We start from the raw sequence: 26,450 nt of genomic DNA, 5'->3' as shown, positions 1-26,450 counted from the left end.
CCATCCTCTCCTCTACCCATCCTCTCCTCTACCCATCCTCTCCTCTACCCATCCTCCCTCTACCCATCCTCTCCTCTACCCATCCCCTCCTCTACCCATCCTCTCCTCTACCCATCCTCTCCTCTACCCATCCTCTCCTCTACCCATCCCCTCCTCTACCCATCCCCTCCTCTACCCATCCTCCCTCTACCCATCCTCTCCTCTACCCATCCCCTCCTCTACCCATCCTCTCCTCTACCCATCCTCTCCTCTACCCATCCTCTCCTCTACCCATCCTCTCCTCTACCCATCCTCTCCTCTACCCATCCTCTCCTCTACCCATCCCCTCCTCTACCCATCCTCTCCTCTACCCATCCTCTCCTCTACCCATCCTCCCTCTACCCATCCTCTCCTCTACCCATCCTCTCCTCTACCCATCCTCTCCTCTACCCACCCCCTCCTCTACCCATCCTCCCTCTACCCATCCTCTCCTCTACCCATCCCCTCCTCTACCCATCCTCCCTCTACCCATCCTCTCCTCTACCCATCCCCCTCCTCTACCCATCCTCCCTCTACCCATCCGCTCCTCTACCCATCCCCTCCTCTACCCATCCTCCCTCTACCCAGCCTAAAACCCCAGAGAGCAAGCAATGGACAGGCAGCAGCACAGTGGCTACAGTATGCCACTACCAACACTATGACTGTAGGCTATATTTGATTGACTGTAAATGTAATGGTTTTCGGGTAATGTTCGTACCAGACATCAATCTACCGTCTGAAGGGAGTTTGTAACCTACTTACCTGTCCCTAACCCTAACACTTGACCCCATTCTCGTCCTCATTGGTAACTGAATCTAAAGGTAAGCCAGAGGTAAGTCACAATTATGTAAAAAATGTATTCCCAGTGTTGGTTGTCATCGACCAATAAAATGTGACTTTGTTACAGTACAGGGGACATAATTTACTGTACTCAGAGCTGTGATTCAACCTATTTGATTTGTGTGTCATTCGACCAATTCAAAGAGACCTCATGAATCATTCAACATTCCAGAGATGACACCCACCGGGGTGGCCCAATGGCAGGCCCCCGGGGGCGTTTCCTCCAGGCGTAACGTAACGGGAGCACGACGTCGTCCTCCAGCGGAGGAAAACATGACGGACGGCTGACTGGGGACTGGCTCAGGGAAAATAGCAGCTTGGAATTTCACGCCAGGGTTGGAATACTTTTTTGGTCTACATGTTTTGTTACAAGCACAAATCCATCCATCTGTCGTCTTGGAATTGAGTTATAGTAATCTTCACGTAGCTTCTCTTCTCACCGGGGAGGACACCGAATCCTGTTAGCTGGCGGTCCGGATAACTATTTCCGCTGTGTTTTCTATGTTATGATGGCTAGCACTTGCTAGCTGATGGCTGGGACCGCTGCAATGCTAGGTGATCATTAGCCAGATCGATTTTTAGCTCAACAGTTTTAGTGGATATTTAAAGGTAAGTAGCTTTCACACATGTTAGCTACTCCTTTCAGTCATAGCAAGCAGGTAGATAACGAACTTAGATATGCTAGAAGTAGCAACATGGGAATTCCGATTGTTTCGGCGGCTATCTTGCAGACGAGCTAGCTAGCTAAGTGTGCGGTAAACCAGCCCGTTTTAAGTTTCCGCTAGTGCTTTCTGCAAGCTAGCCGAGTAGCATGTTATGGCTAGCTTTTAGGTTTCACGTTCAAGTCCCATTTATTTAGATATTGTCTATCTAATTAGGTAGTTAAGATAACAAGCTAACCATAGCGAGATATCCATCATTGGCTGAAGCCTAGATTGAAAGTAACGTTAGTTAACTACACCTGGAAGTCTCCCCATTCCGTGTCCGTGTGGACCTATCCCAGGTTATCTATTCCTTTCCTTTAGCTAGAATATGTATTCCATTTCTAGCTATCTACTGTTCGCTAACTAGATATGTAACTGTCAAGTATTGTAACTCGAAACGTGACAGATAGTAAGGTTAATCACTGATTGTGCGACATATGTATGTAGCCAGTTGTAGCGGACACCACCAGTGGTGCCAGCTTGTCACTTCTTAGAGTTTTTCAATGGGACTCGGTGTTCTGGAAATCCGCCCACAGTGACGCCAGGGGACAGCCCTGTAACGTTACCTCAGGCTGTTTTCTCTACTGGCTAATCCAGATTTTATATGACACTTTTCGCTAGTTATATTAGTCAAGAAGACTATTTTATTGCCAGGCTATAGTCATCATATGGATCATGTGTTGCTTTGCTAGGTGACAATGGAGCGAGTTATCTGGCCATTTTCTATATTGTTTTGCAAGGATAACGCATGATGGGTCCCGTACAGTTACTGCTCTGGACCAGATGGACCATGGGTCCCGTACAGTTACTGCTCTGGACCAGATGGACCATGGGTCCAGTACATGATTCACCTGCTGATGATTAAACAAATCTAACGGTCTTCTAGCTAAATTGTAATACCGGTAGTATAGTTTCAGATTTAGGACGTGTTCTGGTGTGTTATGGTGTGGTCTACCCCAAGGAATGTAGAGTGGAATGGCCAAATGACGATCCGAGAGCCACAAGCTATGATGACAGTCTTGCGTTTCAGTTGTCGTAATCCAAATAGAGTAGTCTTGCCATAGCGGTCCTAGAACAGTTATTATGATGTGGATTTGCCCATACTGTATGTGTATCTTTTCACCTTTGTCCATGTGTGTGTTGTGACATATAAGCCACAGATCCTGCAGAATTTTGGGTGAGTTCTTTGCAGCAGGCAGCCCCACTGCTCTCCCTCCAACGTTGCTTGTAACTCTGTTCCTTTCTCCTATTTAGGTTTTTCGAGACAAAGGATAAGGAATACCTGGTTTTGTATTATTCTGGAACGTTATTCTTCACTACATTTACCAGCATGCACAGCGTCAGATGTGACAGCCACAGCGGCAGAGATTCCACAAGTCTTCAATGTGTTTTTTCTGGATGTTTTTGAAGGCATGTCGCCGCCACCGCGAGAGAAACCGCTGACTTTGGATTGTACCCCATTTTCTATTTTTCTGATCAAATATTAACTATGTGTCTACGCAGCAACTTGGATTTGTTTGGATACATTTAAACTTTCAAGTGAGTGAGACGGAAATCGACAAAAAGGAAACACCAGCACGGGACAAGTAAAACACAAACGATCCTTTCTTCTAAAGAAATATCATGGCATCTGTGTGGAAAAGATTACAACGTGTGGGGAAACATGCGTCCAAGTTTCAGTTCGTGGCTTCCTATCAGGAGTTGATGGTGGAATCCACGAAGAAATGGTTAGTTGGGACATTGACTACACACACACACACACACCACACACAGGAACGGCTAGTATTGAGTAGTGTTTAGGTAAGCAAATAGACAGTAGAGTTGGGACATAGCCTACAGATATGTTTCAGTAGTAGCATGCCCTGAGCCACAGGCATTCTAACACGCCTAACAGGCCTGCGATCCGGGACAGATGTTAACGTGTTGGAGAATGGCATGACAAAAATGCCTGTCTAGAGAGAGGAGAGGAGAGGAGATGGGAGGAGAGGAGATGAGATGAGAGGAGAGGAGATGAGAGGATAGGAGAGGGGATGAGAGGATAGGAGAGGAGATGGGAGGAGAGGAGAGGAGATGGGAGCGACTGTCAGAACAGTTTATTGTGCTCTGAGGGGTGTGTTTGACTCTCTTCTCCAGAAAGCCTCTCAGAGGGGTGTGTTTGACTCTCTTCTCCAGAAAGCCTCTCAGAGGGGTGTGTTTGACTCTTCTCCAGAAAGCCTCTCAGAGGGGTGTGTTTGACTCTCTTCTCCAGAAAGCCTCTCAGAGGGGTGTGTTTGACTCTCTTCTCCAGAAAGCCTCTCAGAGGGGTGTGTTTGACTCTTCTCCAGAAAGCCTCTCTGAGGGGTGTGTTTGACTCTTCTCCAGAAAGCCTCTCTGGGGGGAGGGGGGTGTCAGAGAGAGATGTGTTTTCCCATGGCTGAAGTCAGTCTCCTCGCCTCTCTCTAAAACCTCCTCACGCCTCTCTCTAAAACCTCCTCTCTCCTCGCCCATCTCTAAAACCTCCTCTCTCCTCGCCCATCTCTAAATTCTCCTCTCTCCTCGCCCATCTCTAAAACCTCCTCTCGCCTCGCCCATCTCTAAAACCTCTCTCCTCGCCCATCTCTAAAATCTCCTCTCTCCTCGCCCATCTCTAAAATCTCCTCTCTCCTCGCCCATCTCTAAAACCTCCTCTCTCCTCGCCCATCTCTAAAACCTCCTCTCTCCTCGCCCACCTCTAAAACCTCTCTCCTCGCCCACCTCTAAAACCTCTCTCCTCGCCCACCTCTAAAACCTCCTCTCTCCTCGCCCACCTCTAAAACCTCCTCTCTCCTCGCCCATCTCTAAAACCTCCTCTCCCCTCGCCCATCTCTAAAACCTCCTCTCGCCTCGCCCATCTCTAAAACCTCCTCTCGCCTCGCCCATCTCTAAAACCTCCTCTCGCCCATCTCTAAAACCTCCTCTCGCCTCGCCCATCTCTAAAACCTCCTCTCGCCCATCTCTAAAACCTCTTCTCGCCCATCTCTAAAACCTCTTCTCGCCCATCTCTAAAACCTCCTCTCGCCTCGCCCCTCTCTAAAACCTCCTCTCGCCTCGCCCCTCTCTAAAACCTCCTCTCGCCTCGCCCCTCTCTAAAACCTCCTCTCGCCTCGCCCCTCTCTAAAATCACATTGGAGGAAAAGATCCCAGGTCAGACAATGAAAGTTTGTCTCAAAAGTATTAAAACAAACCAGCATGCTTTGGCATATTACCTCGACTAACCTGCACCCCCGCACATTGACTCGGTACCTGTACCCCCTGTGTATAGCCTCCACATTGACTCGGTACCGGAACCCCCTGTATATAACCTCCACACTGACTCGGTACGGGTACTCCCTGTATATAACCTCCACACTGACTCGGTACCGGTACCCCCTGTATATAACCTCCACACTGACTCGGTACCTGTACTCCCTGTATATAACCTCCACACTGACTCTGTACCGGTACCCCCTGTATATAGTCTCCACACTGACTCGGTACCTGTACTCCCTGTATATAACCTCCACACTGACTCGGTCCCGGTACACTCTGTATATAGTCTCCACATTGACTCGGTACCGGTACCCCCTGTATATAACCTCCACACTGACTCGGTACTCCCCTGTATATAACCTCTACACTGACTCGGTACCGGTACCCCCTGTATATAACCTCTACACTGACTCGGTACCGGTACCCCTGTATATAGTCTCCACATTCACTCGGTACCGATACCCCCTGTATATAACCTCGTTACCGTTATGTTCATTTCTTGTGTTAGCTATTGATTGGTTAATTTTTTTAAACTTTAGTTTATTTAGTAAGTATTTTAACTATTTTTTTTTAACTGCATTGTTGGTTAAGGGCTTGTAAGTAAGTATTTCACGGTAAGGTCTACTACACCTGTTGTATTCAGCATTTCACGGTAAGGTCTACTACACCTGTTGTATTCAGCATTTCACGGTAAGGTCTACTACACCTGTTGTATTCGGTGCATGTGACTAATTTGGTTATGATATGCCTTCATCTGGGTATTCACTGTAAAGTCCCTCAGTCCGCTTTCAGAGAAAGTCAATCCAGAAATCTAGTCATTTGTTTACCACAGCATTTCCTGTCTCCAAAAGCCACAACCTTTCTCTCAACTCAATTTAAGGGTTTTATTGGCATGGGAAACATATGTTAACATTACCAAAGCAAGTCAAGTAGATAATAAACAATAAAAATTAACAGTAAACATTACACTCACATGCTTCTCTCTCTATCCCCCTCTCTTCTCTCTATCCCCCTCTCTCTTCTCTCTAGCCCCCTCTCTCTCTTCTCTCTAGCCCCCCCTCTAGCCCCCCCCCCCCCCACAGACACACACACAATTAATACAACCACTCCCATCAATTGTTTTTTTTTTTTAAAGCAATGAGGCTGATGCAACAGATCAGAACATTTTAGCTTAAAATGTTGATGAACTATTAGGGTATTTCTTCACATAAGCGCAGCAATGCGTACACGGCAGTAGGCTATAATCGCAGCAATGCGTACACGGCAGCAGGCTATAAGCGCAGCAATGCGTACACGGCAGCAGGCTATAAGCGCAGCAATGCGTACACGGCAGCAGGCTATAAGCGCAGCAATGCGTACACGGCAGCAGGCTATAAGCGCAGCAATGCGTACACGGCAGCAGGCTATAAGCGCAGCAATGCGTACACGGCAGCAGGCTATAAGCGCAGCAATGCGTACACGGCAGCAGGCTATAAGCGCAGAAATGCGTACACGGCAGTAGGCTATAAATGCTCTGTTTCTTGCCTTACTGCACAACCTCAGCTTCATTCACAAGTGATAGTACGTTCCTGTCTCTCTCTGTCTGTCTTCACGGGTCCAAAAAGTTGAACCCGTTCCGAAATAGACCTGGGATTTTCCCACCCTGTGTGCTTACTGTGAGCGAGTGACATGGAGAGGAGGGACGAGAGACACCAATCAACCAAGTTAACTGGCGCACTAGTACACTAATAGCTAGCATAGCTAGGTTATTTATCATCAAATATGATGACATAGTACCTGTCTTGACTGCATCAAACAGGGAGAAGCTAGTTAAGCAAGCTAGCTAGCTAGCTAGCTAGGCTAACTGAGGCTGCCTTGCTCTTTCTCTTCCTACAAACAACAACTCCATTCAGAATATAATGTAGCAGCCTACCTGTTGGCTCTGGGTCGTTGTAGCCTGTCCTTCTCCTTTAACTTTTAATTCCATCTTCCATTGATTAGATATCTCCTAACTTTTGTCACACGGAGCCTCTATGACTGTAGCCCATTGCCGCTTTGAGGACTTCTGATTGGCTAACAACAACAAGCTACACTAGCCACTCTCGTGAAAAGCAAAGACAGCAGCATGATAAGATGTCTCTGTGTCTCTACTGCAGCAGTCGGATTCGGATCTGTACGGGTCCTTCCGGAGAACTCCGTTAAAATTACACCGAGACCTGTAACGGTCAGATCTGACCCGGACCTGTGACATTAAGTAGCATTCTGGAACCGGACCAGCTCGGGTGGATCTATGCTCTCGCCCGCTCGCTCTCTCTCGCTCTCTCTCTCTATCTCCTCTCTCCATCTCCTCTCTGTGTCTTCTCTCTCTCGTATTTGGGTGTCAGTAAGCTGCAGGCTGTTTTTTGAATGTTTCTCTTACTGTGGATGACCTGGAGGTTACATTATACTGGCTCCACTGCACAGGTGGTTGGTGGGATGTGGGAGGACGAGCTCGTCTTAATAACCCATCCAAAGAGTAGAAAGATTACACTATATGATGCCCGTCTCCTTATTAATTCAGCCACTTATCTAACTAGCATGTTAAACCAAATATACATCTGGCCTCTCCAGCTCCTGCTTTCTCCCGTTGTGTTATTTACAGTCACGTGACCGGTGCAACTGTTCTGAGGAACTACGCTAAGCTTCATAATGTATACTGAACAAATATATAAACGAGTTACAGTTCATATGAGGAAATCAGTCAATTTTAAATGAATTTATTAGGCTCTAATCTATGGATTTCACACGACTGGGAATACAGATATGCATCTGTTGGTCACAGATACTTTTTTTAAAAAAAGGTAGGGGTGTGGATCAGAAAACCAGTCAGTATCTGGTGTGACCACCATTTGCCTCATGCAGTGCGACACATCTCCTTCACATAGAGTTGATCAGGCTGTCGATTGTGGCCTGTGGAATGTTGTCCCACTCCTCTTCAATGGCTATGCGAAGTTGCTGGATATTGGCGGGAACTGGAACATGTTGTCGTACGCATCGATCCAGAGCATCCCAAACATGCTCAATGGGTGACATGTCTAGTCAGTATGCAGGCCATGGAAGAACTGGGACGTTTTCAGCTTACAGGGATTGTGTACAGAGCCTTGTGACATAATGTGATGGTGGTGGATGAATGGCACGACAATGGGCCTCAGGATCTCATCACGGTATCTCTGTGCATTCAAATTGCCATCTATAAAATGCAATTATGTTCGTTGTCCGTAGCTTACGCCTGCCCATACTATAACCCCCCGCCACAATGGGGAACTCTGTTCAGAACATTGACATCAGCAAACTGCTCGCCATACAGGTTGTCTGCCATCTGCCCGGTACAGTTGAAACTGGGATTCATCCGTGAAGAGCACACTTTTTCAGCGTGCCAGTTGCCATCGAAGGTGAACATTTCCCCACTGAAATCGCTTACGACGCCGAACTCCAGTCAGGCCAAGACCCTGGTCAGGATGACGAGCACGCAGATGAGCTTCCCTGAGATGGTTTCTGACAGTTTTATAGAAATTCTTCGGTTGTTCAAACCCACAGTTTCATCAGCTGTCCAGGTGCCTGGTCCCAGATAATCTCGCAGGTGAAGAAGCCGGATGTGGAGGTCCTGGGCTAGCGTGGTTACATATGGTTTGCGGTAATGAGGCCGGTTGGACGTACTGTCAAATTCTCTAAAAAGACATTGGAGGTGGCTTATGGTAGAGAAATGAACATTCAATTCTCGGGCAACAGCTCTGGTGGACATTCCTGCAGTCAGCATGCCAATTGCATGCTCCCTCATAACTTGAGACATCTGAGGCATTGTGTTGTGTGACAAAACGGCACATTTTAGAGTAGCCTTTTATTGTCCCCAGCACAAGGTGCACCTGTGTAATGATCATGCTGTTTAATCAGCTTCTTGATATGTCACACCTGTCAGGTGGATGGATTACCTTGGCAAAGGAGAAATGCTCACTAACAAGGATGTAAACGAATTTGTGCACAAAATATGAAAGAAAAAAGTTTTTTGTGCGTATGGAACATTTCTGCAATCCTTTATTTCAGATCATGGGATCAACACTTTATGTTGCATTTTAAATTTTTGTTCAGTGTAAAGTAATGTGACAGGTGAAATGAAGAACACAACCTGCTTTATCTCCTAACCTATTGCACTGCAGGTATTTACTTAAAAAGTAGCTACAAATATTACAATTTATTGAAAAACTTCAAAGAAATACTTTTGACGTTATTTTAATCTTCGGCTGAGGGAGAGACGTGAGGGAGACCGATTTTAAGTGAATGAATAAAGTTTTTGGCTTTGAAATCCGCATATTTTGCATGATGGTTTGCATATTATCACGAACAAAGTACTAGGGTAGTGAATTGATGTTAGTTTCAGCTGTAAGCTAGCAAGGAAAGTTAGCCTACATAGCTGGAAGCTACCGGTATCTTCTGGCATTGTAAAGCTATTCTAGCTCTGTATGGAAATAGTTTTGACAACAGTATTAAGTTTCAACATTTGTACATGACAGGTCACATTATTCACGTGTGTGAACTTCTGTGCAGCATGAGGAGAAGAGAGATCACAATGAAATAAAATTGTATTTGTCACATGTGCCGAATACAACAGTCTCCATCTCTACTGGTCTCTCTACAGACTGCCAGTCTCTACTGGTCTCTCTACAGACTGCCAGTCTCTACTGGTCTCTCTACAGACTGCCAGTCTCTACTGGTCTCTCTACAGACTGCCAGTCTCTACTGGTCTCTCTACAGACTGCCAGTCTCTACTGGTCTCTCTACAGACTGCCAGTCTCTACTGGTCTCTCTACAGACTGCCAGTCTCTACTGGTCTCTCTACAGACTGCCAGTCTCTACTGGTCTCTCTACAGACTGCCAGTCTCTACTGGTCTCTCTACAGACTGCCAGTCTCTACTGGTCTCTCTACAGACTGCCAGTCTCTACTGGTCTCTCTACAGACCGCCAGTCTCTACTGGTCTCTCTACAGACTGCCAGTCTCTACTGGTCTCTCTACAGACCGGCAGTCTGAAGCTCTGCTGTGCCAGAATGGGGCCAATAAAATCGTTTTTTATAGCTGAAGCTCAATAAAAGAGACATTTCCATCCCAGAAGCCAGAGAGTCAGTCAGTGGGAGAGGAGAGGAAGAGACTCAGCAGAAACCATAGTGCCTGTCTCTCTCTCTCAACTTCAATTCAGTTCAAGGGCTTTATTGGCATGGGAAACATACACTACCGTTGAAAAGTTTGGGGTCACTTAGAAATGTCCTTGTTTTTGAATGAAAAGCCCCCCAAAAATTGGCCATTAAAATAACATCAAATTTATCAGAAATAGAGTGTAGACATTGCTAATGTTGTAAATGACTATGTAGCTGGAAACGGCTGATTTATAACGGAATATCTACATAGGCGTACAGAGGCCCATTATCAGCAACCATCACTCCTGTGTTCCAATGGCACATTGTGTTAGCTAATCCAAGTTTATCATTTTAAAAGGCTAATTGATCATTAGAAAACCCTTTTGCAATTATGTTAGCACAGCTGAAAACTGTAGTTCTGATTAAAGAAGCAATAAAACTGGCCTTCTTTAGACTAGTTGAGTATCTGGAGCATCAGCATTTGTGGGTTCGATTACAGACTCAAAATGGCCAGAAACAAAGACCTTTCTTCTGAAACTCGTCAGTCTATTCTTGTTCTGAGAAATTAAGGCTATTCCATGTGAGAAATTGCCAAGAAACTGAAGATCTTGTACAATGCTGTGTACTACTCCCTTCACAGAACAGTGCAAACTTGCTCTAACCAGAATAGAAAGGGGAGTGGGAGGCCCCGGTGCACAACTGATCAAGAGGACAAGTACATTAGTGTCTATTTTGAGAAACAGACGCCTCACAAGTCCTCAACTTGCAGCTTCATGAAATAGTACCCACAAAACACCAGTCTCAACGTCAACAGTGAAGAGGAGACTCTGGGATGCTGGCTTTCAAACTTTTGAACGGTAGTCTATGTTAACATTTTAGGGCTCCCGAGGGGCGCAGCGGTCTAAGGCACTGCATCTCAGTGCAAGAGGCGTCATTACAGTCCCTGGTTAGAATCCAAGCTGTATCACATCCGGCTGTGATTGGGAGTACCATAGGGCGGCACACAATTGGCCCAGCATCCTCCAGGTTTGGCTGGGGTAGGTTGTCTTTGTAAATAAGAATTTGTTCTTAATTGACTTGCCTAGTAAAATAAAGGTTAAATAAAATAAAAATTGCCAAACCAAGTGAAGTAGATGATACACACACACACACACACACACACTGATCAGAGAGGTGCTTGACTCCTCACTGGACACTAATACAGCATCTCAGTGTTGGCTCTGTTTCATCACCACACCTCTTACTGAGTGGTGTGTTGGCTCTATATCTCTGCTGCTGTCTGGGGGTCAAGGTCTAGTTCAGTCCCGTAACACCCGTAAGGCAACATACTCCAGGGTTCCAGACTAACATGTTCCATTGGTGACACCAGACCATGATTTGGTCGCACCAATTTTTTTGTTGTTGCTGCGTCACACAGTAGAAAAGAATCATCTTATGTAATTCAGTGCTTTATTAAAAACTGTGTATTCAATGTTTCATCTAACATGTGGAATGCATGATTCAAGATATTTTTAAGTGGAACCTAATTCAGTGATTGTCATGAATTTTGGGTTGACAATTAGGCTATTTTGTTATATTTTACTGTTGAAGATGCACTATGTAGAAATCTCTCCTCCATTTCCTGTTTGCTAAAATTCTAATAGTTCGGCTAATTTTAAGTTTATATAACAAAACAAGCAAGTATATTGTACCATCTAAAACGCTGTGAAACAATATATTTTCCATAACCCTAAATATTGTATTTTCATCTGTTTTGAAGCCGGTGTACAAAACTGAAAGTAAAAGATGCAAAAACAAAACTTAAGAACGGGAAGCATAGAAATAGGGCATGTAGAACAGATCTACCGCTTCCTAGACTTTGCTTTGAATGAGTGACAGATCTATAACATACATTTCTATGTGAATTTGGTCAGGTCGCTCAAAAAAGTTACACATTTTGTAGCTTTAAAATAGGATACTGAGAATGGGGATGAAATCTAGAAAATAAAACTGAATTCAACAATATTCAAAAAATGTATTGTATTTATTATGGAATCAAACTAAAGGCATTCAAAATTAATTATTTTGCCCAAGTTTATCATAAGACATGAACAGAATGCATCAAGTGATTGGTATTTCCTGCAACTTTCTGAAGAGCCAATGAGAATTCCCCGTCTATATGTGTGGTGCGGTCGTCTACCACTTTGTGTCACCGTTAGCGATGATGCTAATGAATGATCTTCTGGTAGATGGGAAGCCATTCTCATAAACCTTCTCAGTTAAACGTTAACTACAACATAGCCTGTGCTTACATAGCAAAACGATATCATGATTATTTGTATCAATCCAGGGGGGTGTTTGTTTTGCTAACTCTAGCATCACGTATGCTACAAAAACACCTCTTTCTAGGTGCACACTGTAATATAAGGGTAACTACACCCACCCCAAGAAAATGTTGTATATTTTTTTCTCCCAGACCTGAAGTGTTCTCCTGATGTGGTTTATGCTGTTGTGGACTTAGAAAAACAACTACATTGGATGTTCCATTGAAAAGTTTGATTTTGAGATCGAAAACCTTAAAAAAAGAGAGAGAAAAAGGGCCCTATATATACTCAGTTTATTAGGTACACCACCCTGTTCACAAAAATGGTTCACTCCTACAGACAGTGAGTCTGTAGTAGCAGGCAGACAGGCTTTGAGGCATTCAGTTACTGTTCGATTGAACGTTAGAATGGGCAAAACAAGTGACCGAAGTGACTTTGAGCGTGGTATGATTGTCAGGTGCCAGGCTGGCCATAACCAGTATCTCAGAAACGGCCGGCATCCTGGGCTTTTACATTTACGTCATTTAGCAGACGCTCTTATCCAGAGCGACTTACAAATTGGTGCATTCACCTTATGATATCCAGTGGAACAACCACTTTACAATAGTACATCTATATATTTTTTGGGGGGAGGGTGGGGGGGTTAGAAGGATTACTATATCCTATCCCAGGTATTCCTTAAAGAGGTGGGGCTTCAGGTGTCTCCGGAAGGTGGTGATTGACTCCGCTGTCCTGGCGTCGTGAGGGAGCTTGTTCCACCATTGGGGTGCCAGAGCAGTGAACAGTTTTGACTGGGCTGAGCGGGAACTGTGCTTAGGTAGGGGGGCCAGCAGGCCAGAGGTGGATGAACGCAGTGCCCTTCTTTGGGTGTAGGGACTGATCAGAGCCTGAAGGTACGGAGGTGCCGTTCCCCTCACAGCTCCGTAGGCAAGCACCATGGTCTTATAGCGGATGCGAGCTTCAACTGGAAGCCAGTGGAGTGTGCAGAGGAGCGGGGTGACGTGAGAGAACTTGGGAAGGTTGAACACCAGACGGGCTGCGGCGTTCTGGATGAGTTGTAGGGATTTAATGGCACAGGCAGGGAGCCCCGCCAACAGCGAGTTGCAGTAATCCAGACGGGAGATGACAAGTGCCTGGATTAGGACCTGCGCCGCTTCCTGTGTGAGGCAGGGTCGTACTCTGCGAATGTTGTAGAGCATGAACCTACAGGATCGGGTCACCGCCTTGATGTTAGCGGAGAACGACAGGGTGTTGTCCAGGGTCACGCCAAGGCTCTTAGCACTCTGGGAGGAGGACACAATGGAGTTGTCCACCGTGATGGCGAGATCATGGAAAGGGCAGTCCTTCCCCGGGAGGAAGAGCAGCTCCGTCTTGCCGAGGTTCAGCTTGAGGTGGTGATCCGTCATCCACACTGATATGTCTGCCAGACATGCAGAGATGCGATTCACCACCTGGTTATCAGAAGGGGGAAAGGAGAAGATTCATTGTGTGTCGTCTGCGTAGCAGTGATAGGAGCGACCATGTGAGGATATGACAGAGCCAAGTGACTTGGTGACTTTTCACACACGATAGGGTCTAAGGTTTACCAAGAATCTTGCAACAACAACAAAAAATATCCAGTCACATGCAGTCCTGTGGGGTGAAAACAGCTTGTTGATGACAGCGGTCCAAGCAGAATGGCTAGAATTGTGCAGCTAACAGACGGGCCACAAACAGGCAAATAACAGCCAGTACAACATCTCGGAACGCACAACTCATTGGTCCTTGTCATGGCTGGGCGTTCCACTCCTATCAGCTAAAAACAAGAAGTGACTCCAGTGGGCAGGCCATCACCAACACTGGAGGAGTGACTCCAGTGGGCAGGCCATCACCAACACTGGAGGAGTGACTCCAGTGGGCAGGCCATCACCAACACTGGAGGAGTGACTCCAGTGGGCAGGCCATCACCAACACTGGAGGAGTGACTCCAGTGGGCAGGCCATCACCAACACTGGAGGAGTGACTCCAGTGGGCAGGCCATCACCAACACTGGAGGAGTGACTCCAGTGGGCAGGCCATCACCAACACTGGAGGAGTGACTCCAGTGGGCAGGCCATCACCAACACTGGAGGAGTGACTCCAGTGGGCAGGCCATCACCAACACTGGAGGAGTGGAAACACATGGTCTGGTCTGACGAATCCTGGATCCTGTTGCGTCATGCTGATGGCAGAGTCAGGATCTGGCTTCCTGCCTGGTGTCTACTGTACAGGCTGGTGGTGGTGGTGTAATGCTGTGGGGAATGTTCTCCTGGCACACGTTAGCTCCCTTCATACCAATTGAGAAACGTTGGAACGCCACACCTTGTAGAGTCCATGCCCTGAAGAATTCAGGCTGTTCTGGAGGCAAAGGGGGGGGTACCTAATGAATATAACTTATAAATGCCTCATGACCTTAGTTCAACTGTCGTACCCCATCAGCACCAAATATACAAGCTTGTTTACTCCAATAGAGGGAGGGAGGGGGAGAGAGAGTTATAGTATGGATGGGATGATGCAGGAGGATGCGTTTACATCTTCCTCCCCCAACCTTCCTATCTCACGTCCCTATACATTTACATCTACCTCCCCCAACCTTCCTACCTCTCTTCCCTATACATTTACATCTACCTCCCCCAACCTTCCTACCTCTCTTCCCTATACATTTACATCTACCTCCCCCAACCTTCCTACCTCTCTTCCCTATACATTTACATCTACCTCCCCCAACCTTCCTACCTCTCTTCCCTATACATTTACATCTACCTCCCCAACCTTCCTACCTCTCGTCCCTATACATTTACATCTACCTCCCCAACCTTCCTACCTCTCTTCCCTATACATTTACATCTACCTCCCCCAACCTTCCTACCTCTCTTCCCTATACATTTACATCTACCTCCCCAACCTTCCTACCTCTCTTCCCTATACATTTACATCTACCTCCCCCAACCTTCCTACCTCTCTTCCCTATACATTTACATCTACCTCCCCAACCTTCCTACCTCTCTTCCCTATACATTTACATCTACCTCCCCCAACCTTCCTACCTCTCTTCCCTATACATTTACATCTACCTCCCCCAACCTTCCTACCTCTCTTCCCTATACATTTACATCTACCTCCCCCAACCTTCCTACCTCTCTTCCCTATACATTTACATCTACCTCCCCCAACCTTCCTACCTCTCTTCCCTATACATTTACATCTACCTCCCCCAACCTTCCTACCTCTCTTCCCTATACATTTACATCTACCTCCCCAACCTTCCTACCTCTCTTCCCTATACATTTACATCTACCTCCCCAACCTTCCTACCTCTCTTCCCTATACATTTACATCTACCTCCCCCAACCTTCCTACCTCTCTTCCTATACATTTACATCTACCTCCCCAACCTTCCTACCTCTCTTCCCTATACATTTACATCTACCTCCCCAACCTTCCTACCTCTCTTCCCTATACATTTACATCTACCTCCCCAACCTTCCTACCTCTCTTCCCTATACATTTACATCTACCTCCCCCAACCTTCCTACCTCTCTTCCCTATACATTTACATCTACCTCCCCAACCTTCCTACCTCTCTTCCCTATACATTTACATCTACCTCCCCAACCTTCCTACCTCTCTTCCCTATACATTTACATCTACCTCCCCAACCTTCCTACCTCTCTTCCCTATACATTTACATCTACCTCCCCCAACCTTCCTACCTCTCTTCCTATACATTTACATCTACCTCCCCAACCTCCTACCTCTCTTCCCTATACATTTACATCTACCTCCCCAACCTTCCTACCTCTCTTCCCTATACATTTACATCTACCTCCCCCAACCTTCCTACCTCTCTTCCCTATACATTTACATCTACCTCCCCAACCTTCCTACCTCTCTTCCCTATACATTTACATCTACCTCCCCAACCTTCCTACCTCTCTTCCTATACATTTACATCTACCTCCCAACCTTCCTACCTCTCTTCCCTAACATTTACATCTACCTCCCCCAACCTTCCTACCTCTCTTCCCTATACATTTACATCTACCTCCCCAACCTTCCTACCTCTCTTCCCTATACATTTACATCTACCTCCCCCAACCTTCCTACCTCTCTTCCCTATACATTTACATCTACCTCCCCCAACCTTCCTACCTCTCTTCCCTATACATTTACATCTACCTCCCCCAACCTTCCTACCTCTCTTCCCTATACATTTACATCTACCTCCCCCAACCTTCCTACCTCTCGTCCCTATACATTACATCTACCTCCCCCAACCTTCCTACCTCTCGTCCCTATACATTTACATCTACCTCCCCCAACCTTCCTACCTCTCTTCCCTATACATTTACATCTACCTCCCCCAACCTTCCTACCTCTCTTCCCTATACATTTACATCTACCTCCCCAACCTTCCTACCTCTCTTCCTATACATTTACATCTACCTCCCCAACCTTCCTACCTCTCTTCCTATACATTTACATCTACCTCCCCCAACCTTCCTACCTCTCTTCCCTATACATTTACATCTACCTCCCCCAACCTTCCTACCTCTCTTCCCTATACATTTACATCTACCTCCCCAACCTTCCTACCTCTCTTCCCTATACATTTACATCTACCTCCCCAACCTTCCTACCTCTCTTCCCTATACATTTACATCTACCTCCCCAACCTTCCTACCTCTCTTCCCTATACATTTACATCTACCTCCCCCAACCTTCCTACCTCTCTTCCCTATACATTTACATCTACCTCCCCCAACCTTCCTACCTCTCTTCCCTATACATTTACATCTACCTCCCCCAACCTTCCTACCTCTCTTCCCTATACATTTACATCTACCTCCCCCAACCTTCCTACCTCTCTTCCCTATACATTTACATCTACCTCCCCAACCTTCCTACCTCTCTTCCCTATACATTTACATCTACCTCCCCAACCTTCCTACCTCTGTTCCCTATACATTTACATCTACCTCCCCCAACCTTCCTACCTCTCTTCCCTATACATTTACATCTACCTCCCCCAACCTTCCTACCTCTCTTCCCTATACATTTACATCTACCTCCCCCAACCTTCCTACCTCTCTTCCCTATACATTTACATCTACCTCCCCAACCTTCCTACCTCTCTTCCCTATACATTTCAGCCTTTCTCTCTAACCCCTTCTCTCTCTTCCCCCCTCTCTCTCTCTCTCTCTCTCTACCCTGCCTCTCTCTAACCCTCTCTCTCTCTCTTCCCCGCCTCTCTCTCTCTACCCCTCTCTCTACCCCGCCTCTCTCTCTCTCTCTCTCTCTCTCTCTCTCTCTCTCTCTGTTCCCTCTCTCTCTCTCTCTGTACCCCCCTCTCTCTACCTCCCACCAACCTTCCTATCTTCCAACCTCTCTTCCCTATACATTTCAGTCTCTCTCTCAAATCAATTTAAATGTAAGGGCTTTATTGGCATGGAAAACATATGTTAACATTGCTAAAGCAAGTAATGTAGATAAGAAACAAATAGTTTAAATACAAAATGATTAAACATAAATATTGGTTATATTTACATTGGTGTTTGTTCTTCACTGGTTGACCTTTTCTTGTGGCAACAGGTCACAAGTCTTGCTGCTGTGATGTCACACTGTGTGTGGTATTTCACCCAGTAGATATGGGAGTTTATCAAAAATGGGTTTGTTTTCAAATTCTTTGTGAATCTGAGGGAAATATGTGTCTCTAATATGGTCATACATTTGGCAGGTTAGGAAGTGCAGCTCAGTTTCCACCTCATTTTGTGGGCAGTGTGCACATAGCCTGTCTTCTCTTGAGAGCCAGGTCTGCCTACGGCGGCCTATCTCAATAGCAAGGCTATGCTCAGTGAGTCTGTTCATAGTCAAAGCTTTCCTTAAGTTTGGGTCAGTCACAGTGGTCAGGTATTCTGCCACTGTCTACTCTCTGTTTAGGGACAAATAGCATTCTAGTTTGCTCTGTTTTTTTGTTAATTCTTTCCAATGTGTCAAGTAATTATATTTTAGTTTTCTCATGATTTGGTTGGGTCTAATTGTGTTGCTGTCCCAGGGCTCTGTGGGGTGTGTTTGTGAACAGAGCCCCAGGACCAGCTTGCTTAGGGGACTCTTCTCCAGGTTCATCTCTCTGTAGGTGATGGCTTTGTTATGGAAGGTTTGGGAATCACTTCCTTTTAGGTGGTTGAATAATTTAACGGCTCTTTTCTGGATTTTGATAATTAGCGAGTATCGGCCTAATTCTGCTCTGCATGCATTATTTGGTGTTTTATGTTGTACACGGAGGATATTTTTTGTAAAATTCTGCAAGTCTCAGTTGGTGTTTGTCCCATTTTGTGAATTCTTGGTTGGTGAGCGGACCCCAGACCTCACAACCATAAAGGGCAATGGGTTCTATAACTGATTCAAGTATTTATAGCCAGATCCTAATTGGTATGTCAAATTTTATGTTCCTTTTGATGGCATAGAAGGGCCTTCTTGCCTTGTCTCTCAGATCGTTCACAGCTTTGTGGAAGTTACATGTGGTGCTGATGTTTAGGCCGAGGTATGTATAGTTTTTTGTGTGCTCTAGGGCAACGGTGTCTAGATGGAATTTGTATTTGTGGTCCTGGCAACTGGACCTTTTTTGGAACACCATTATTTTATCTCTCTACCTCACCACCCCATCCATCCTCCCTTTGAGATTCATTTCCCTACATTCAGCCTCTCTCTACTTCACCTCCCCCCTCTCTCTCTCTCATTCTACCTCACGCCCCTCTCTCTCTCTCATTCTACCTCACTCCCTCTCTCTCTCTACCTCACTCCCCCTCTCTCTCTCTCTCTCTCTCTCTCTCTCTCTCTCTCTCTCTCTCTCTCTCACTCCCCCCCTCTCTCTCTCTCTCACTCCCCCCCTCTCTCTCTCTCTCTCTCTCTACCCCACTCCCCCTCTCTCTCTCTACCTCATTCCCCCCCTCTCTCTCTACCTCACTCTCTCTCTCTCTCTCTCTCTCTACCTCACTCCCCCCTCTCTCTCTACCTCACTCCCCCCCCTCTCTCTCTCTCTCTCTCTCTACCTCACTCCCCCTCTCTTTCTCTCTCTCTACCTCACTCCCCCTCTCTTTCTCTCTCTCTACCTCACTCCCCCTCTCTTTCTCTCTCTCTACCTCACTCCCCCTCTCTCTCTCTCTCTCTCTCTCTCTCCCTCTCTCTCTCTCTACCTCACTCCCCCTCTCTCTCTCTCTCTCTCTCTCTCTCTCTACCCCTCACTCCCCCTCTCTCTCTCTCTCTACCCCTCACTCCCCCTCTCTCTCTCTGTCTCTCTCTCTCTACCTCTCTCCCCCCTCTCTCTCTCTCTCTACCTCTCCCCACTCTCTCGCTCTACCTCACTCCCCCTCTCTCTACCTCACTCCCCCTCTCTCTCTCTACCTCTCTCCCCCTCTCTCTCTACCTCTCTCCCCCTCTCTCTCTACCTCTCTCTCTCTCTCTCTCTCTCTCTCTCTACCTCACTCCCTCTCTCTCTCTACCCCTCACTCCCCCCTCTCTCTCTCTCTCTCTCTCTCTACCCCTCACTCCCCCTCTCTCTCTCTCTCTCTCTCTCTCTCACTCCCCCTCTCTCTCTCTACCTCTCACTCCCCCTCTCTCTCTCTCTCTACCTCTCTCCCCCTCTCTCTCTTTCTCTCTACCTATCTCCGCCCTCTCTCTCTCTCTCTCTCTACCTCTCTCCCCCCTCTCTCTCTCTCTACCTCTCCCCCCTCTCTCTCTCTACCTCTCCCCTCTCTCTCTCTCTCTACCTCTCTCCCCCTCTCTCTCTACCTCACTCCCCCTCTCTCTCTCTCTACCTCTCTCCCCCTCTCTCTCTCTACCTCTCTCCCCCTCTCTCTCTCTACCTCACTCCCCCTCTCTCTCTCTCTACCTCACTCCCCCTCTCTCTCTCTCTACCTCTCTCCCCCTCTCTCTCTACCTCACTCCCCCTCTCTCTCTCGCTCTACCTCACTCCCCCTCTCTCTCTCGCTCTACCTCACTCCCCCTCTCTCTCTCTCACTCCCCCTCTCTCTCTCTCACTCCCCGCTCTCTCTCTCTCTACCTCTCTCCCCCTCTCTTTCTCTCTCTACCTCACTCCCCCTCTCTCTCTCTCTCTACCTCACTCCCCCTCTCTCTCTCTCTCTCTCTCTCTACCTCACTCCCCCTCTCTCTCTACCTCACTCCCCCTCTCTCTCTCTCTACCTCACTCCCCCTCTCTCTCTCTACCTCTCTCCCCCTCTCTCTCTCTCTCTCTACCTCACTCCCCCTCTCCCTCTCTCTCGCTCTACCTCACTCCCCCTCTCTCTCTACCTCTCTCTACCTCACTCCCCCTCTCTCTCTCTCTCTACCTCTCTCTCTCTCTCTCTCTCTCTCTCTACCTCACTCCCCCTCTCTCTCTCTCTCTCTCTCTCTACCCCTCTCTCTCTCTCTCTCTCTACCCCTCTCTCTCTCTCTCTCTACCTCACTCCCCCTCTCTCTCTCTCTCTCTACCCCTCTCTCTCTCTACCCCTCTCTCTCTCTCTCTCTCTCTACCTCACTCCCTCTCTCTCTCTCACTCCCCCTCTCTCTCTCTCACTCCCCGCTCTCTCTCTCTCTACCTCACTCCCCCTCTCTCTCTCTCTCTCTCTCTACCTCACTCCCCCTCTCTTTCTACCTCACTCCCCCTCTCTCTCTCTCTACCTCACTCCCCCTCTCTCTCTCTCTCTCTCTCTCTCTCTACCTCACTCCCCCTCTCTCTCTACCTCACTCCCCCTCTCTCTCTACCTCACTCCCCCTCTCTCTCTCTCTACCTCACTCCCCCTCTCTCTCTCTACCTCACTCCCCCTCTCTCTCTACCTACCTCACTCCCCCTCTCTCTCTCTCTACCTACCTCACTCCCCCTCTCTCTCTCTCTCTCTCTACCTCACCCCTCTCTCTCTACCTCACTCCCTCTCTCTCTACCTCACTCCCCCTCTCTCTCTCTCTACCTCACTCCCCCTCTCTCTCTCTCTACCTCACTCCCTCTCTCTCTCTCTCTCTCTTTCTCTCTACCTCACTCCCCCTCTCTCTCTCTCTACCTCAATCCCCCTCTCTCTCTCTCTCTCTCTCTCTCTACCTCACTCCCCCTCTCTCTCTCTACCTCACTTCCCCTCTCTCTCTCTCTACCTCACTCCCCCTCTCTCTCTCTACCTCACCCCCCCAACTTCCTCCCTTCTAAATTCTCTTCCTGTTCCTCTCTTTCTGTGACACACACAAAGAACTGTAATATAATATCTGAAGTACTTCCTCTGAGAGTACAGATAGTTAACTATGGTATCCTGTCACGCCCTCCACTTCCAAGTTACCACATCCTGTGTGTCTGCTTGTCTGCTGAGTGTATACTCCTAGAGATCTCTGAGCCCCTGCTCTCCCCCCCCCTCTCTCTCTCTCTCTCTCTCTCTCTCTCTCTCTCTCATCCTCTCTCTCTCATCCCCTCTCTCATCCCCTCTCTTTCTCTAATCCTCTCTCTCTGTTTTCTCCTTCTCTGTTGTGTAAAAATGGGGAAGTTCTGCTTTGATTCATGTGGTGCAGGAGAGGCATAGAGGAGTGGGTATTTGTGTGTCTTCATGTCAGTGTGTGTCTATCACAATGCTACACACACACACCTCCTGAATCCCCTGAAGGTATGGATAGTTTTCTGTCCCCCAGAATTAATCTGATAATGAAGAGACTTTTCACTGTCGGATATATGCCTTTCATACAAAGACCGAAATCACACTAATTTACCAAGCCTGCTTCTTGTTGCCTGCTTCTTGTGTCCAGCTTCTTGTTGCCTGCTTCTTGGTATATCTGAAAGGGGGAGGGGGTAAAAAAACATGGCCAATTTAAAAGCCACCTGAAGACCTGGTCATGAATCTGCCATTTTCACAGACCCAGTAACCAAAATACAGGTATCAGGTCTGTGTGAATGGTTCTCTACAGGTATCAGGTCTGTGTGAATGGTTCTCTACAGGTATCAGGTCTGTGTGAATGGTTCTCTACAGGTATCAGGTCTGTGTGAATGGTTCTCTACAGGTATCAGGTCTGTGTGAATGGTTCTCTGTAGGTATCAGGTCTGTGTGAATGGTTCTCTAGGTATCAGGTCTGTGTGAATGGTTCTCTACAGGTATCAGGTCTGTGTGAATGGTTCTCTACAGGTATCAGGTCTGTGTGAATGGTTCTCTACAGGTATCAGGTCTGTGTGAATGGTTCTCTACAGGTATCAGGTCTGTGTGAATGGTTCTCTACAGGTATCAGGTCTGTGTGAATGGTTCTCTGACAGGTATCAGGTCTGTGTGAATGGTTCTCTACAGGTATCAGGTCTGTGTGAATGGTTCTCTACAGGTATCAGGTCTGTGTGAATGGTTCTCTACAGGTATCAGGTCTGTGTGAATGGTTCTCTACAGGTATCAGGTCTGTGTGAATGGTTCTCTACAGGTATCAGGTCTGTGTGAATGGTTCTCTGTAGGTATCAGGTCTGTGTGAATGGTTCTCTACAGGTATCAGGTCTGTGTGAATGGTTCTCTACAGGTATCAGGTCTGTGTGAATGGTTCTCTACAGGTATCAGGTCTGTGTGAATGGTTCTCTACAGGTATCAGGTCTGTGTGAATGGTTCTCTACAGGTATCAGGTCTGTGTGAATGGTTCTCTACAGGTATCAGGTCTGTGTGAATGGTTCTCTACAGGTATCAGGTCTGTGTGAATGGTTCTCTACAGGTATCAGGTCTGTGTGAATGGTTCTCTGTAGGTATCAGGTCTGTGTGAATGGTTCTCTACAGGTATCAGGTCTGTGTGAATGGTTCTCTACAGGTATCAGGTCTGTGTGAATGGTTCTCTACAGGTATCAGGTCTGTGTGAATGGTTCTCTACAGGTATCAGGTCTGTGTGAATGGTTCTCTACAGGTATCAGGTGTGTGTGAATGGTTCTCTACAGGTATCAGGTGTGTGTGAATGGTTCTCTACAGGTATCAGGTGTGTGTGAATGGTTCTCTACAGGTATCAGGTCTGTGTGAATGGTTCTCTACAGGTATCAGGTCTGTGTGAATGGTTCTCTACAGGTATCAGGTCTGTGTGAATGGTTCTCTACAGGTATCAGGTCTGTGTGAATGGTTCTCTACAGGTATCAGGTCTGTGTGAATGGTTCTCTACAGGTATCAGGTCTGTGTGAATGGTTCTCTGTAGGTATCAGGTCTGTGTGAATGGTTCTCTACAGGTATCAGGTCTGTGTGAATGGTTCTCTACAGGTATCAGGTCTGTGTGAATGGTTCTCTACAGGTATCAGGTCTGTGTGAATGGTTCTCTGTAGGTATCAGGTCTGTGTGAATGGTTCTCTGTAGGTATCAGGTCTGTGTGAATGGTTCTCTGTAGGTATCAGGTCTGTGTGAATGGTTCTCTACAGGTATCAGGTCTGTGTGAATGGTTCTCTACAGGTATCAGGTCTGTGTGAATGGTTCTCTACAGGTATCAGGTCTGTGTGAATGGTTCTCTACAGGTATCAGGTCTGTGTGAATGGTTCTCTACAGGTACATTCATTAACACTTCCATTGTTTAACACCTCCCTAATTTAAACTACAACAGCCCCTATGGTTTATCCCCCCAGTTTACCACTGATATGTATAAATGGGGTCTACCTTTAAATAAGTGGTGTGTGTGTATTAATGAGGAACTGTGTGTGTGTGTGTGTGTGTATTCATGAGGGACAGTGTGTGTGTTGAGGGACTGTGTGTGTGTGTATTCATGAGGGACAGTGTGTGTATTAGTGTTGAGGGACTGTGTGTGTGTGTATTAGTGATGAGGGTCAGTGTGTGTATTAGTGATGAGGGTCAGTGTGTGTATTAGTGATGAGGGTCAGTGTGTGTATTAGTGATGAGGGTCAGTGTGTGTGTGTGTGTGTGTATTAGTGATGAGGGTCAGTGTGTGTGTGTATTAGTGATGAGGCTCAGTGTGTGTGTGTATTAGTGATGAGGGTCAGTGTGTGTATTAGTGATGAGGGTCAGTGTGTGTGCTAGTGATGAGGGTCAGTGTGTGTATTAGTGATGAGGCTCAGTGTGTGTATTAGTGTTGAGGGACTGTGTGTGTGTGTATTAGTGATGAGGGTCAGTGTGTGTATTAGTGATGAGGGTCAGTGTGTGTGTGTGTATTAGTGTTGAGGGACTGTGTGTGTGTGTGTGTATTAGTGATGAGGGTCAGTGTGTGTATTAGTGATGAGGGTCAGTGTGTGTATGTGTGTATTAGTGATGAGGCTCAGTGTGTGTATTAGTGATGAGGGTCAGTGTGTCTATTAGTGATGAGGGTCAGTGTGTGTGTATTAGTGATGAGGGTCAGTGTGTGTATTAGTGATGAGGGTCAGTGTGTGTATTAGTGATGAGGGTCAGTGTGTGTATTAGTGATGAGGGTCAGTGTGTGTGCTAGTGATGAGGGTCAGTGTGTGTGTGTGTGTGTGTATTAGTGATGAGGCTCAGTGTGTGTATTAGTGATGAGGGTCAGTGTGTGTATTAGTGATGAGGGTCAGTGTGTGTATTAGTGATGAGGGTCAGTGTGTGTATTAGTGATGAGGGTCAGTGTGTGTGTGTATTAGTGTTGAGGGACTGTGTGTGTGTGTATTAGTGATGAGGGTCAGTGTGTGTGTGTGAGTATTAGTGATGAGGCTCAGTGTGTGTATTAGTGATGAGGGTCAGTGTGTGTATTAGTGATGAGGGTCTGTGTGTGTGTGTGTATTAGTGTTGAGGGACTGTGTGTGTGTGTATTAGTGATGAGGGTCAGTGTGTGTATTAGTGATGAGGGTCAGTGTGTGTGTGTGTATTAGTGTTGAGGGACTGTGTGTGTGTGTGTATTAGTGATGAGGGTCAGTGTGTGTATTAGTGATGAGGGTCAGTGTGTGTATGTGTGTATTAGTGATGAGGCTCAGTGTGTGTATTAGTGATGAGGGTCAGTGTGTCTATTAGTGATGAGGGTCAGTGTGTGTGTATTAGTGATGAGGGTCAGTGTGTGTATTAGTGATGAGGGTCAGTGTGTGTATTAGTGATGAGGGTCAGTGTGTGTATTAGTGATGAGGGTCAGTGTGTGTGCTAGTGATGAGGGTCAGTGTGTGTGTGTGTGTGTGTGTGTGTATTAGTGATGAGGCTCAGTGTGTGTATTAGTGATGAGGGTCAGTGTGTGTATTAGTGATGAGGGTCAGTGTGTGTGTGTATTAGTGTTGAGGGACTGTGTGTGTGTGTATTAGTGATGAGGGTCAGTGTGTGTGTGTGAGTATTAGTGATGAGGGTCAGTGTGTGTATTAGTGATGAGGGTCAGTGTGTGTGTGTGTATTAGTGATGAGGGTCAGTGTGTGTGTGTATTAGTGATGAGGGTCAGTGTGTGTATTAGTGATGAGGGTCAGTGTGTGTGTGTATTAGTGATGAGGGTCAGTGTGTGTATTAGTGATGAGGGTCAGTGTGTGTATTAGTGATGAGGGTCAGTGTGTGTGTATTAGTGATGAGGGTCAGTGTGTGTGTATTAGTGATGAGGGTCAGTGTGTGTGTATTAGTGATGAGGGTCAGTGTGTGTGTATTAGTGATGAGGGTCAGTGTGTGTATTAGTGATGAGGGTCAGTGTGTGTGTGTATTAGTGATGAGGGTCAGTGTGTGTGTGTATTAGTGATGAGGGTCAGTGTGTGTATTAGTGATGAGGGTCAGTGTGTGTGTTAGTGATGAGGGTCAGTGTGTGTGTGTGTATTAGTGTTGAGGGACTGTGTGTGTGTGTGTATTAGTGATGAGGGTCAGTGTGTGTATTAGTGATGAGGGTCAGTGTGTGTATTAGTGTTGAGGGACTGTGTGTGTGTGTATTAGTGATGAGGGTCAGTGTGTGTATTAGTGATGAGGGTCAGTGTGTGTGTGTGTATTAGTGTTGAGGGACTGTGTGTGTGTGTGTATTAGTGATGAGGGTCAGTGTGTGTATTAGTGATGAGGGTCAGTGTGTGTATGTGTGTATTAGTGATGAGGCTCAGTGTGTGTATTAGTGATGAGGGTCAGTGTGTCTATTAGTGATGAGGGTCAGTGTGTGTGTATTAGTGATGAGGGTCAGTGTGTGTATTAGTGATGAGGGTCAGTGTGTGTATTAGTGATGAGGGTCAGTGTGTGTATTAGTGATGAGGGTCAGTGTGTGTGCTAGTGATGAGGGT

At 46.7% G+C, this 26,450-nt stretch overlaps 1 protein-coding gene across 1 annotated transcript in view; it reads left to right on the top strand.

Moving 5' to 3' along the window:
• Window positions 1-1,100: 1,100 nt before the first annotated feature.
• The window catches only part of LOC145877434 (EH domain-binding protein 1-like), a 41,270-nt gene continuing 15,920 nt past the window's right edge, over window positions 1,101-26,450 (top strand). The window contains exons 1-2 of the mRNA XM_082972911.1: window positions 1,101-1,467; window positions 2,817-3,289. Of these exons, the coding sequence (XP_082829037.1) occupies window positions 3,186-3,289 (104 nt within the window). The 5' untranslated portion in view covers window positions 1,101-1,467; window positions 2,817-3,185. The remainder of the gene's footprint in view (window positions 1,468-2,816; window positions 3,290-26,450) is intronic.

Source organism: Salmo salar, chromosome 01 (genome assembly GCF_965601325.2).
Source record: "Salmo salar chromosome 01, fSalSal1, whole genome shotgun sequence".
Lineage (NCBI taxonomy): Eukaryota > Metazoa > Chordata > Actinopteri > Salmoniformes > Salmonidae > Salmo > Salmo salar.
This window is presented reverse-complemented; position numbering and strand designations above follow the sequence as displayed.